Source organism: Delphinus delphis, chromosome 2 (assembly GCF_949987515.2).
Source record: "Delphinus delphis chromosome 2, mDelDel1.2, whole genome shotgun sequence".
Lineage (NCBI taxonomy): Eukaryota > Metazoa > Chordata > Mammalia > Artiodactyla > Delphinidae > Delphinus > Delphinus delphis.
The window spans coordinates 177,661,373-177,675,037 of record NC_082684.1 but is presented as its reverse complement, the minus strand read 5'-3'; the positions used below and the strand labels follow the sequence as shown (position 1 = coordinate 177,675,037).

At 45.1% G+C, this 13,665-nt stretch overlaps 1 protein-coding gene across 7 annotated transcripts in view; it reads right to left on the bottom strand.

Annotated features, from left to right (window-relative positions):
• MPP7 (MAGUK p55 scaffold protein 7) overlaps positions 1–13,665 on the bottom strand; it is a 248,064-nt gene that overhangs the window by 16,092 nt on the left and 218,307 nt on the right. For all 7 annotated transcript variants that reach the window (XM_060006381.1, XM_060006379.1, XM_060006378.1 and 4 more), the window contains one exon: positions 5,681–5,761. In XM_060006381.1, coding sequence (XP_059862364.1) covers positions 5,681–5,761 — 81 coding nt within the window. The remainder of the gene's footprint in view (positions 1–5,680; positions 5,762–13,665) is intronic.

Below are 13,665 nucleotides of genomic sequence, written 5' to 3'. Positions count from 1 at the left end.
TAGAAAATAAGATTATAGACAAATATGCATCATATTTAGGCACAAGACTCCTTAACAATTTTAGCAAGTCAAATTCTATTTGTGTATATATATAGAAAGATTCTGGATTATAAGAAAGGTTGTCTTAACATCTGAAAGTCAATGGAATTCACCCTATTAACAGAATGAAAGATAAGACACAATCATTTCAATATATGCAGGAAAAGAATTAGAAAAAAATTCAACACCCATCTGTGATAAAAGGTCTTGGCAAACAAAGGTCATCAATGAGTCAACATCACACTTAATGGTAATAGACTGAATTTCTCCTGAGGTCAGGAACACGGCAAGTCTGCTAAACAATAACACAACAAGATAACTTGAAATGGATCAAGACCCGAATGTAAAACCTAAAACTATAAAACTTGTAGGAGAAACAGGAGGATGTCTTTGTGAACTTGAGATAGTAAAGAATTTTTAGATAGAACATAAAAGAAAATATATGTGATAATTTAGACTTTGTCAAAATTAAAACTTTTGCTTTTTGAACAACACCATGAAGAACTAACAAGGCAAGCCACACAGACTGGAAGAAAACATCTGTAACCCATTTATCAGATAAAGAACACTTTCAGAATATACAAAGACCTCTCAAAAGTCAGTAACAGCCCAAATGATAACATCACAGTCACGAGTTAAATGCAAATTGAAGTACAATGCGACATCACTACACACATTGCACTGACAAAAATTTAAGACCGACTATACCAAGAGTCGACAAGGACATGGAGCAACTGGGTCTTATATACACTGCTAGTCGGTTGTAAAAGGGCATAACCACTCTGGAAAACAGTTTCTTAAAAAACTGAACCTACAGTTACCATATGACTCAGCCATTCTACTTCTACTTATTTACCCAGGAGAAACAAATCAATACGTCCATCAAAAGACTTGAATACAATGCCCATAGTAGGTTTACTTGTAATAGTCAAAAATGTGGGGAAACCCCCAAGTATCCATCAACAGGTGACTGGATGGATAGACAAACTGTGGTATTTCCACGCAGCAGACTACTCGGCAATTCAAAGGGATGAATTACTGATCTATGAAACAACACGGGTGAATCTCAAACTCATCAAGGTGAGTGAAATAAGCCAGGTGAAAAAGAAAAGAATGGAGGAACGTACTGTATAATTCTATTCATAAGAAATGCTAGATATTCAAACTAATCTTACAGTGACAGAATGCAGATCAGTGGTTGCCTGGGGACAGGGGTGGAAGGATGGATTACAAAGGGCCCAGGGACGTTTTCTGAGATGGAAATTTCATTATGTTGACTGTGGTGATGATTTCGTGTGTGTGTATATAGGTGATCTAACTGTACATTTTAAATATGTGCAGTTTATTTATTTTAATTATATCTCAATAATGCTATAAAAGGAAAAATAAGGGAAGTGGGGAAAAAAGTAACCGAACACAAACAGGAATAGATTTATAAAACCAAATGAGTTTAAATTACATTCAAAATTTAAATTCCCTGCTATTTAGTTAGCAAGCGTATTTTAACACAACGCTCAGAGCTGCTGGAGGGGCATCAAGAGGTGGTGCTGTCCTTTACAGAAGGTCACTTGCTTTGCTGAACAGCATGGAATACTGATAAATTTAATTCTACCATAAAAGCTGAGAATGGGGCTTCCCTGGTGGCGCAGTGGTTGAGAGTCCGCCTGCCGATGCAGGGGACACGGGTTCGTGCCCCGGTCCGGGAAGATCCCACGTGCCGCGGAGTGGCTGGGCCCGTGAGGCATGGCCGCTGAGCCTGAGCGTCTGGAGCCTGTGCTCCGCAACGGGAGAGGCCACAACAGCGAGAGGCCCGCGTACCGCAAAAAAAAAAAAAAAAAAAAAAAAAAAAAAACAAAAAAACCCACAAACTATTCAATTTTAATGGCAGAACGCTGAAAGTCTGGAACACACAGTTTAAGGGTTACTGCACGGACACATGCAACCCCTTGGGAGGGTTAAAAATATTATTAGGCCCAGATCAAGTGAATAAGACATTTATGACACTGCTAAACACAGTTACAAGGTAACACATCTACAACCAAATTGCGTATCATGATCAACCTGAACTATCCAGGTCTGATGTGGTTTTACCGGTGAAGAATTTACTGCCTAACTGTAACGAGGCACGGTAGGAATCTCATACGCTCGTTAACGTGAGCAATCCTGAATCAGAGGTCAGAAAACGCTTACGAGAAGGAATTAGAAGGCAAAGATGGGCATCAAACCACAACACAGGCCACTACCTCGCCATGACTCACTGTTTAAGTGCCATGTTTATCGGTTAAAAGAAACATCAAACAAACATGAAATGAACTCCACTGTCTTCCTGTGCTCCCAACAAAACCCCGGAATAACCACCATGGTGAGAGGAGAAGAAAAAAAAAAGTTTTAACTGGTCCCCTAACTTGCAATATACATGCATATTTTTAGAAATCTCAACAGAGGTGTCCTATCTACAAAGAAGTGTTCCAGAGCAAGAGGCCTCTGAAGCCTCTGACAACACGTAACCGTAACATATACCTTCATGGGAAACCACAGAGAGTGCTTAACAGGTGTGGCTGGCTGCGAGAGCACCCGCACTCCAGACTATACACACTCTGGAATCCATCAAGTATTTGATATCCACTCTCACAACGCTTTGTTAACTTTTAATTTACTGAAAAAGCCTTTTGAAGGACTATGTTAATAGCCATATAGACTTGTTATGATAAACTGGGGCCTTAAAACGATGTTGATGCTGCTTATCAAGGATGAAATTTCCCACACAGAAGCATCTTTAGGCAGAAATCAGGGGCTCTGACCACTTTCTTTAAAAGCAACCTGGCATGTTTAATATGGCTATGTGGATCATTTTAAAAGTTCATATAGGTTGTTCGTCCATTTTAGCACGAAAGAAATAGCATTTACCTAATTTAGCATCCCTTCAAAAAGTTTTTTTTTTAAATTGAAATAATCATAGATTCACAATAAGTTGCAAAAATAGCACATAGAGGCCTCATGTAACCATCACTCAGCTTCTTCCAAGGGTAACACCTTCCATAACTATAGTACATATCAAAACCAGGACATTAACTAAATCAACAATTAACTTAACTACCAAGTGTTTCTTTTTTATGTTTAAAAACCTGAACTATAATATACAGAGAAGTTCCCATGGGAGCCCGATGAATCTTCACATATCAAATACACCTGTGTAACCAGTACTCTGAAGAAGAAAATTGCCAGGACGCAGAACCCCCTCCAACCCACCTCCTCAAGATTTCTAACAGCACGTATTAGCACTGCCTTTCCTGCATTTATAAAAAGGGCGTCATAAGCGCATTCTCTTTTGCGTCTGTCGACCTCTTTTCGCTCAGCGTAATGTTTGTGGGAGTCATGTGTACTTCTGCATGCGTAGCAGATTATCACTGCATTACAACATCCCTCTGTGTGAATATACCACCATTTGCTTATCCAGTCTACTACTGATGGGCACTGGGGTAGCTTCCAGTTTTGAGCTCTTCTGAGTACCGTTTCTATGCATGTCTGAGTACATATTGTATGCGTTTCTGGGAGGAGTGTCCTAGGAGCGGAGCGGCTGGGTCACAGGGTTTTGCATTTGCTCAGCCTCAGCAGATCCGTAGTTTTCCAAAGTGGCTGAATTACTCTGCTTCCCCACCCCAGCAATGTGCGAGAGTTCCACTGCTCCCAATCTTTTCCATTTACCCCTTCTGGTGGATATCTGGTACATTTTTTGGAACAGAGAATTTAAACATCAAACAGAACACCGGTGGTATAATCAAGGCAATAATTTTTCTCCAGATGATCACGACTCTACCTAAAAGTCTTTTACAAAACAAAGCAATCTAAAATTCCAAAACTGCTCTTAAAATATCTTCTTAATTAATTAAATCATCCTCATTTGATGCTGTGGCTGTATTTCTCACACATGACTGACACAGTGAATCACCTGGGATACGAGCTATAAATACAGATTTGCAGGAATTCTGTCAGGTCTCCAGAAGGAGAATCTCTTTGGAAAGGCCTTGTAATCTTTTCATAAGAACCTCAGGAGACTCTTATTATCAGGCAAGTATGGAAAACACTGGGTTCTGGGGATCTTTTGACATTAACACCTGTTTAAAAAGGAAAATTACTCCTTTAGGGATTTCTTTGGAGAGTCTCAGCCCCAGAACATTTCTGGATGTTGTTAACTTCTATAACAACTTCAGATGCAAACAGTATTTTAATAGTTGGATTAACTGAGTCCAAAGTGCCCTGAGTAATACCAAAATTATCATGGAGGGTTACATTTGATAGGCAGCCTTATTAACCTTTATCCTCTTCAAAAGAAATTAGTTTTTACTACTCATTGGGCTACAGTAAAGAGAATCTGGAGTTGCAAAGGGCTGCGCAGCATTAAATGGTAGGGAGAACGTGAGACCTGGCTTCAAATCCAAGTGCAGCTATTGCCTATGGGACCTCTGAGTCAATCAAAGTATCGTTTCACCTGTTTCCTCCTCTGTGACATGGAGATGTTGCCCATCTTACACCGTTGTTGGGAGGGCAAAATAAGACAAATAAGGGCAATGAAGACACAGTAGGAAATTAATTGGTTTTTTTTCCTTTCTAATCTGTTTTCCATCTTCTAGGTTTCTTCTGTAATTGCTCACCTGTAAGCTTAACAGTTGTTTTGTAAAATGTTCTAATGACTTGTATATTGCAATTCAGCTTTTGTGAGAGAAGTACATAATTAAAGTAGAAATAAAAAGAAACTGTTTAATTCCATATTTCCAGTTTCCTTTACTTTCATCTCTGTTGGTAGAAACCAGCAGCCCTATAACTTACGGCTGAAAATGATTACAAACAATAACTTGGAAAAATGCAGTAACAAGGCGTAACAAGGTAACAGAAAACTATAATTTTAAAATAAAGTTCAACTAGTCCAAAACTAGAGAACATTGCTAAGGGCATTATACAATCGACTTTTTTTTAAACATTACTAAAACCACTTAAAAAGCCAACATTTAATCTAGTCTTTTAGATGGTTCCCTAACATCAACCTATTAAGTAGTCAAATGGCATTTATTCTGGGTGTCAAAATGCTTCCAGGATCACATTTCACTTGTAAGAATGCCTGTGAAAACCACTTTTATAAAAATAGACCTAATTCTGTATACTGAAAAGAAGCCTACCACATTTGGATATATGGCCATGAAAAATTACTATTGCCAATTACTACAATATGAAAAGTAATTAAGAAACGTTTATAAGAAGCCTCCTTCACTCTCTGCAGTTTGGCCCTTCTAATCTTAAAGCTCATTGAAAACTCTGGAAATTGAAGAAGCAGAATAAACTTCTACTGAGCAGAAAACTTGTAAGTAATAATTTGATGTCATACCTGTATTAAAATCCACCATAAAAAATGCGAGTAGGGAAGCTGAAAGCAACAAACACCTTGCCAGTGATCTGTGTCATCTGGGGCAAACCCCTTAACTCTTGTGCCTCAGTTTCCTCCTCTGTAAAATGTGGACACTGTCACTCCCTACGCCCCAGGGCTGTGGTGAGGTCTACATGTGAGTGCTGACAGCAGGGCTCTGCAGCACACATGCTGTGTATGTGCTGGGCCAGCAGTAGTAGCAGCAAACGGCACAGAACTTACGGGGCACCGTCACGCCGTAGTGCTGTGTGTCACTGATCAGCAGCTTTCGTTTCAGTTCATTCAAACCTACCCCTACAGGACCTGAAAAACAGGAAAACAGAAATTCACTCCTGAACAGAACACCATATAAACATTGCTATGATTGACATGATCCGTTAAGACAGACTGAAAACGTGTATCCAACTTCACATGCATCCCAAGTCAACAGATTATCTCTAGTTAAGTTGTACGTAAGAAAAAACTAGGAGTTATTTGCTTGATTTTCTTTGTGTTTCTTTATTTTTCCTGGTTTTTTTGTATTTCGCTTTTCTACTTTTTAAATTTAAATCCCCATCTTTCCATTAAAAAGATTAGAAATCTTTGTTTTAAATGAAACATTCAAGAGTATCTGAGTACATTAACAGGTAATGGTATCCCGAAGAGCTTAAAAAATAAGTGCACCTAAAAAAAAGGAATTACACAATTTTAAACGTTTTTGGATCCTAATAAAAGAAAATCTTTGAACCTTGATTTTATTTTAGGTGCAAACACCTAACCGCGCATTTTAAACTTGCAAAACCATCAGCGCAACGCCAAGCTCCTCTGCAGCACTGTTTATTCTCAGTTGGTCCTTGAGCCTTTGAAAACTTACACAGACCTGATGTACTTCAATCGGTGTGCACATACTAACACCTGTCGTGAACAAGGCACACAGTAAACGCTGGGAAGATTAAAAGATAAGTGAAGTCCGCCTTCAGAGAAAGTAACTGGGTTGGGAGAGTCACACAGAATGAACAGACTGGGGCCAGAAAACGAAGAGTGGTTTCAAATATGAGTCTGAAATCAAGAGTTGGAAGGGCACAAGCCCAGACGCCTAGCTTCTCACAGCCCTGCCATCGAGGTCTATCTGGTGACGGTGTCACGCCTTGAGCAGAACGCAAGCCGCAGGGCCAGACTGCCCTCCGTTACATGCCCATCCTCAACACTCCCTCACCTGGCGACACCCGTGCTGTGGTCTGAATGTCTGTGTCCCCCCCAGATTCACATGTTGGAACCCTAACGCAACGTGATGCTGTTGGAAGCAAAGGTCTCTGGGGGGTTCTGAGGTCACGAGGGTGGAGACCCCATAAACGGGCTTAGTGCTCTTATAGGAGATGTCACAGAGGCCCCTAGCGCCTGGCCATGTGAGGACACAAGGAGAGAAGGGAGCCCTCGCCCCCACTGCTGGCATCCTGAGCTCCGACTTCCAGCCTCCAGAACCGTGAGAAATCAATGTCTGTCGTCTATAAGCCACCTGGGCTGTGATACTTTGCTGGGTTGGCCTGAAAGGACTAAGACACTGGACACGTTCTCGTCCTTGAGCCCTGGCTGGACTTCATTCTAATCCTAAAAGGAACCATGCTCCCTTTCTTGGGCGGAATAATGAAAACCCACGTCTAGTAACTAGCACCGCACCCAGGTATTCAAGGGTTCATTCCCTTGCCTACTTACTCTTCCAGGCTTTGAAAAGCATGGGGTTTTATGCTGGACAATGGAGAACACCCAGGAGGACAGAGCAGAGCGGCTGGGGGTCTGGGTGGGGGCGAGCTGGGAGCAAGACGAAGGGGCCTCCGCCTGCACAAACTGACCTGCCCCCAGCTGGCCACTCGCCAGCGCCGTCCACCTTCCCACACGCGGCTGCGGGGTGCCAGCTCTCTGCCCCAGGACAGTGGTTCTCAAGTCTCTCTCTAAAATGAATACTCTGGGGCTTCCCTGGTGGCGCAGTGGTTGACAGTCCGCCTGCCGATGCAGGGGACACGGCTTCGTGCCCCGGTCCGGGAAGACCCCACATGCCGCGGAGCGGCTGGGCCCGTGAGCCATGGCCGCTGAGCCTGCGCGTCCGGAGCCTGTGCTCCGCAGCGGGAGAGGCCACAGCAGTGAGAGGCCCGTGTACCCCCTCGCCAAAAAAAAGAAAAAAAAAAAAAGAATACTCTGTAATATCCCAGTTTTATCCTGAAATGGCATTCACAGCTGATATAACTTGCTAGTGCATATACTTTCTCCCTCCAAATTAATATAACGCCCTAGCTGTAATATATGAAGGATCAAAAAGTAATTTACAATAAAACAATGTGTATTTCGATATGTAAATGCTCGGGCATGACTGGAGAAAATGAAGTCAGATGTCTGCACCTACTTATTCTAAATAAGTCTGGACTTCAGCGTAATAAAAAGACTAGCAGCCATCCTGTACCAGAAAGAACAGGAGATGAAAGCCCAAGGATGCAGGTGAACACCAGAATAAAGTCTAGCAACTCGATGGAAACACAGATGGGTCTTACTGGAATATGATAAGGAAAGAGAGGAAAAAGCAGCCTTAATAAGGAAACAGGGATACAACACATCAAGGCTATCAAAGAGAAGAAAATAAAACTTTTACGAAGAACGTGCAGTGTATGCGCAAGTGCAGTGTAAAAATAATGCCCGAGATGGGGCAGGTGAGCCACCTATGAGCCCCTCAGCGTCTGGCATGACACTGGGAAGTCGTGTGGGATGCAGGACAGGTTTCTGTTCCATAGAAATGTCAGGTGTTCATCCCCGGCGTCCTCAGCCATCTGCATAAAGAAAAGGTGCGCTCACAAAAGTCCACGGTTCTCCGCGGCAGGCGGTCCTGCCCCGTCTGGGACCACTGCTCTCGTCACCTCTGCACCCCAATCCTGCCGTCATCGGGGGCGACTTCAACACCCCTGCAGAGAGCCTACTTCCTCTCTACTTCACTTCAACCACAAACTACGCAAACCCTGACTCTGCCTCACTAGGAGCTATTTCATCACTACAATATTGGATTCAGGCTTCCCCGTGTGAGCCCCCGATCCCTGATCATTAGCCCTCCCACTCAGTTATTCCTCCTCTTATCAAAAGGATCGCCAGTGTTTTCTTTCTTTTTGTCTAACAGCCCTTCGGGTCTTCACTTCTTTGGGCTGTGGTATCTCCCACTATCTTGCTAATACCCTCAAAGCTCTTACACGCTGGCCTTTATCACACTTGTCACGGAAACTTCCAGTCCAAGGTCAATCTCATGGCTGCTCTACACGTCTGCGCCTGGACTGAGAAAGCCCGTACATCGGGAGCAGGGATGCACACACTGTGCTCCCCACAGAGCTCAGACCTCTGGGCTCTCCAGCAGTTACCCAGTTTTCCTGATTGGATTTCCCGGGTCACCATGTGGTCCCATCCCAACCCTCTAATCTCCTCTCTCCTCACACCTAGAACCTCCTCTCTCCTCACACCTAGAACCTCCCCTCTAATCTAACAATTGTCAAAGGCTGTCGATCTTCCCTCCTGAAGATCCTCAGAGTTGCGACGCGCCACCGCTGGCACCCGAGCCCGGACACCTCATCTGTGCCCCTCTCCTGAGTCAGCCTCCGAGCAGCTCCCACCCCTCTGTGCAGCAGGCAGCACCGTCTTTCTGAGAACACCAGCACACGCACTTCCTCAGTCCTCTCCACAGAGCTGCGCGCCTACACCCAGCCGCCAGCTGCAGCCCCTCGTAGGGGGTCTCCTCCCGCGTCTTCACCTCTCCTGCACTCTGTTTCACGCTCCTTCCCATCAGTACTGGAAATTCACACTGTCTCCCACCTTAAAACAGCTGGAATGACCAAGAAAGCGAAAGGAACACCTTCCTTAACCTTGCACTGTGCACCGCTGTCCCCAGCATCCCGGCCAGGCTCCCGTCACTTCTCACCAGCACCTCCCACTCCTGCACTGGGAAGAGAACCCGACGTGACTCTTTGACAGGTCTGCCCGGCTTGCACGTTGGGAGCTGCGCCTCCCTCCCTAACCTTCATTCTCACCACTCCCACCTTGCACCGCACACCCCGGCTGCGTGAGACCCCTGCGCCCTGTAATGTGGCGGAGTCTTCTCTGTGCTGCTGGGTCCTCGTCACGTGCCGCTCAGCAAAAACACTGCTGTCCTTTCCTGGCTAATTCAGGCTGCGTCTTAGATACGCCCTAGGGATTCTTCCCTGACACTTTAAACGCGGGTCGGGCGCCCAGCGCTTGTGCCCCCTGCCCTTGCGTGTCAGAGGGCCGACTACACTCCGTCATGATCGTCTGCATACTCGTCTTCACCCTCGAACAGACTTGAAAACAGCGATGTCATCTATCTGCTCACCAACTGTTTCCCTAGCTGGCAAACTGGAGGCACTCGTTAGGTTGTTTTATTTATTTAAGTTACGCTCGGTGACTCTGCTGTCATGGAGGTAAAGCTATTTGCCGAATGAAGTTAAAGCAAGAAGCATCTGCACCTAGAATGTCTGGACGCGATGGCTAGAGAACGTGCTCAACGTCCTAACAGGAGTTGGTGGGGCTCACGTTTGAACCTGGCTCCTTGATCTTAAGATCCAGAGAAGCAGAAGGGAAGGGGATGACTTTGGCGCTGGAACAGTGAGCATCAGGGACGGAAATCCACCTGCCTAAACTCAGACAAGGACCGCGGTGCGCTTCAGACGCAGGCTGGGGCCTCCCTGTGAATGGAATCACATCAAGGTAACGCGAGGCTGCAAGATGAGGGGCGGGGGAGTGATAAGCATTGACGGGTTGTCTCCAAAGCGCCAGGCACCAGGCAGGGGCTCATGTGTCTTATCCACTCTGTAGGGACAAACAAGATCTGAGTAAGTGCTGAAACCTACTCTTTAAAATAAACAGAAAACAAACAAGAAAAACAAGGGGCTTTACAACGCTTTGCAGATGATGCAAACCCAATTCTATACAAGAAGCAAACAGAACACTACAACTTAAACAGCAGGTCCTGGCCCGCTCCCCACAGAGGCACTGAGGACTACGGGGGATGCGGATTCACTGTCCCTTCAGGAGGTCTGGGCCCTGGAGTACTTCCCAGAGTGTGAGCTAATTTGCTGAGTGAGAGTCTAGCATTTTTTTCTTTCTTCTTCTACCCATGCCAAAAAACCACAGTGATTTATTTTAGCTCTGGAGGAAAAAAGTAGGCATGTTTGAATTAGCGGGGGAAAGTATGCTTTTGCTCACGTGATGCCCTTAGACTTGGACTGTTTTCAATTTTAGCCCTTACATAAGCTAACTCTTACCAGGGACCCTGCTTTACCGCACACCCGCAGACCATGCCAAAAATGTGCAGTGGCAAATACTTTATTTTAAAAATTTCCCCTAGGTTAGGTTATTTGAAGCCATCATCTTCAAGGTGGGATCCTGTCACAAAAAGATTAAAACAGGGACATAATTTTAACCATTCTTCCTACAAAACTGCCGGGCAGACCACTCAACAGCATTTTCCCAGCCAGGCCCTTGGATCAATCCTGCCACCCACACAGGTGAAGTTATAGACTTTTTCCTCTTTTAGATCTTGACCTTAAGATCACATCTTCCATCCACACTCCCGTCCTGTGTCCTTTTTCTACGGTGGGGCCTAAGGTCACAGTTTTAGTTGGCTGGTTTGTTTAGACGACGTACACCGCAGTTGGTTTAGGGATGCACACTGAGTTAGGTCTATTATGAGTCTGTAACGGGACACATTCATCTCCTCTTCAATGTATAAACTTTTACCACAATTGGTGACACACATAAGTATACAAATAAGTTTCTCTAGAGTTTGTTTCCAGCTGTGCTTGTTCATGCTAAAGGGAAGCAGAGAAGATAACCTAAACAGCATGTATTTAAATCACAGACAGCAGGCTTTGCAAAAGTAAAGACAGTGATGACACAATGAGGTCTTTTTATGCAGCAGGCTTGTGTCCCATGGTTTACATACACCATGACTAATCCTCAAAACATCCCTGCCAGAAAGGTATAGTTATCCTCGTTCTACAGATGAGAAAACCAAGACAATGAAAGGGTAATTTTCCCAAGATCGCACATTGGGATTACGGCTTCACTGGTACTCAGAAGCCAGTATGCCTGCATTCCTTCCATTCGATCCATCATCTTATCAAAAGAATGCCGAGGACAGGACCCGGGCTCAGGTAGCCGGCTGCTCAGCTGTTTGTGGCTGTGACCCACAACTTCACAAAGTCCCTCACCCCATTCCAAGCTGTCCCACACTTTAAATAGAGATGAAAGTTATGCTGGTGGAATACAAGACTCAGGCTACAAGAAGTGGCAGAAGTCAAATCCGGTGAACTCAAAACTCATCCTGTGCAGAGCCTCTGAGAACTAAGCTAAACCTAAGGAAGACGGCAAGCATCTCAGGCCTGGGCAACATACACAGGGCATGTCTATTAGGATTCTTGACTCAGGACTAAGGAAACTCAAACAGAATGATGATATCAGAGGAGAAGCCAAGAAAGCACGTTAAAAAGTCATTCTGGAGTTCACTAATGTGGAATTCACGCAGTGCACTGAAGTGGACGGGCTTGCTGGCTTTAAAAATAAAAAGAATCTTTCTATTTGAAGCAGAAACGTAACTATGTTTCTTTTGTTTTTTAAATTTCATAAGAATTCAGAAAATCACTTTGTGTGCAAATTCTGGAAAGAAAGAATAAAGCCATGAGCATCAAACTGCATTAGTTGAAATTCTTGTAAACAATACACCAAATGGATAAGGTAATTAGAAAGGCACATTACTTTTAATTATTTGTGTGCATTTAATTAGTAACTCCTACCTTACAGTAGGCAAATGTGTTGTGTGTGATTTTACATAAAGGCTCATTCACTTCAGCCACACAAATACAGCCCGTTTGGGGGTTAATAAATGATGCTAGAAAGTTTCTAGTTAAAGCTTTACATTTAGGCAAATATTCCCATTAACTAAATGTAAAAATGCCTTTATTTTTATCTTACAGAGATTTTGGAGGGAGTGGCCAAGACGGTGGAGAAGGGCCGCCCTGAGCCCACCTGCCCCCACAGGCACAGCAAAGTTACAAGTATTCACAGAGCGACTATCAATGAGAACCTGAAGACCAGCAGAGAAGATCTGACACAGCTAAAGATATAACGAAGGAACCACAATGAGATGGGTAGGAGGTGTGGAGGCGAGGTACAGTCAAGACCCACACCCCACAAACAGGAGGAAAATTAAAATTGCAGAGGTTCTCCCCAAGGACTGAGGGATCTGGGTCCCACACTGGGCTCCCCAGCCTGGGGGTCCTGCACCGAGAAGATGAGCCCCCAGAACCTCTGGCTTTACAGACCAGTGGGACTTGCTTTCAGGAAAGCCAGGGGGCCATGGGAAATAGGGACTCCACCCTTTTAAAAAAAATAATTAATTAATTAATTTATTTATTTATTTTATTTCTGCAGAGGTGGGTCTCTGTTGCTGTGCAAGGGCCTTCTCCAGTTGCGGTGAGTAGGGGCCACTCCTCACTGCAGTGCGGCCTCCCACTGTGGTGGCCTCTCCTGTTGGGGAGCATGGGCTCCAGGCGTGTGGGCCACAGTAGCCATGGCTCGCGGGCTCTAGAGCTCAGGCTCAGTAGTTGTGGCTCGTGGGCTCAGTAGTTGTGGCTCGCGGGCTCTAGAGTGCAGGCTCAGTAGTTGTGGCTTGAAGGTTCTAGAGCACAGGCTCAGTAGTTGTGGCACACGGGGTTAGTTGCTCCACGGCATGTGGGATCTTCCCAGACCAGGGCTCGAACCTGTGTCCCCTGCATTGGCAGGCGGATTCTCAACAACTGTGCCACCAGGGAAGCCCAAGACTCCACTCTTAAAGGGCAAATACAAAATCTCCTGCACTCCAAATCCCAGCACAGAGGCAGTAATTTGAAAGGAGCCTGGATGAGACCCTCTTGCTGGTCTTAGAGAGCCTCCTGGAGAGGCAGGAGACAGTTTGCACACCCCTGGGAACAGAGATGCAGGCAGAAGCCACTCGGGGAGCTCACTCTACCATAGTGACGTGCGAGCTGCAAGCGTCGTTTCGGAGTCCTTCCTCCTGCCTATTAGCACCAAGCACTGACCTGCCCAGTGGCGGGCTGGCACCAGCCATGCTGGGACCTAGCGCCGCACAACAGTGGGCTGACAGCCACCTCGTGAGGCAGGGCCGGGCAGCCCACTGGACTGGGGGT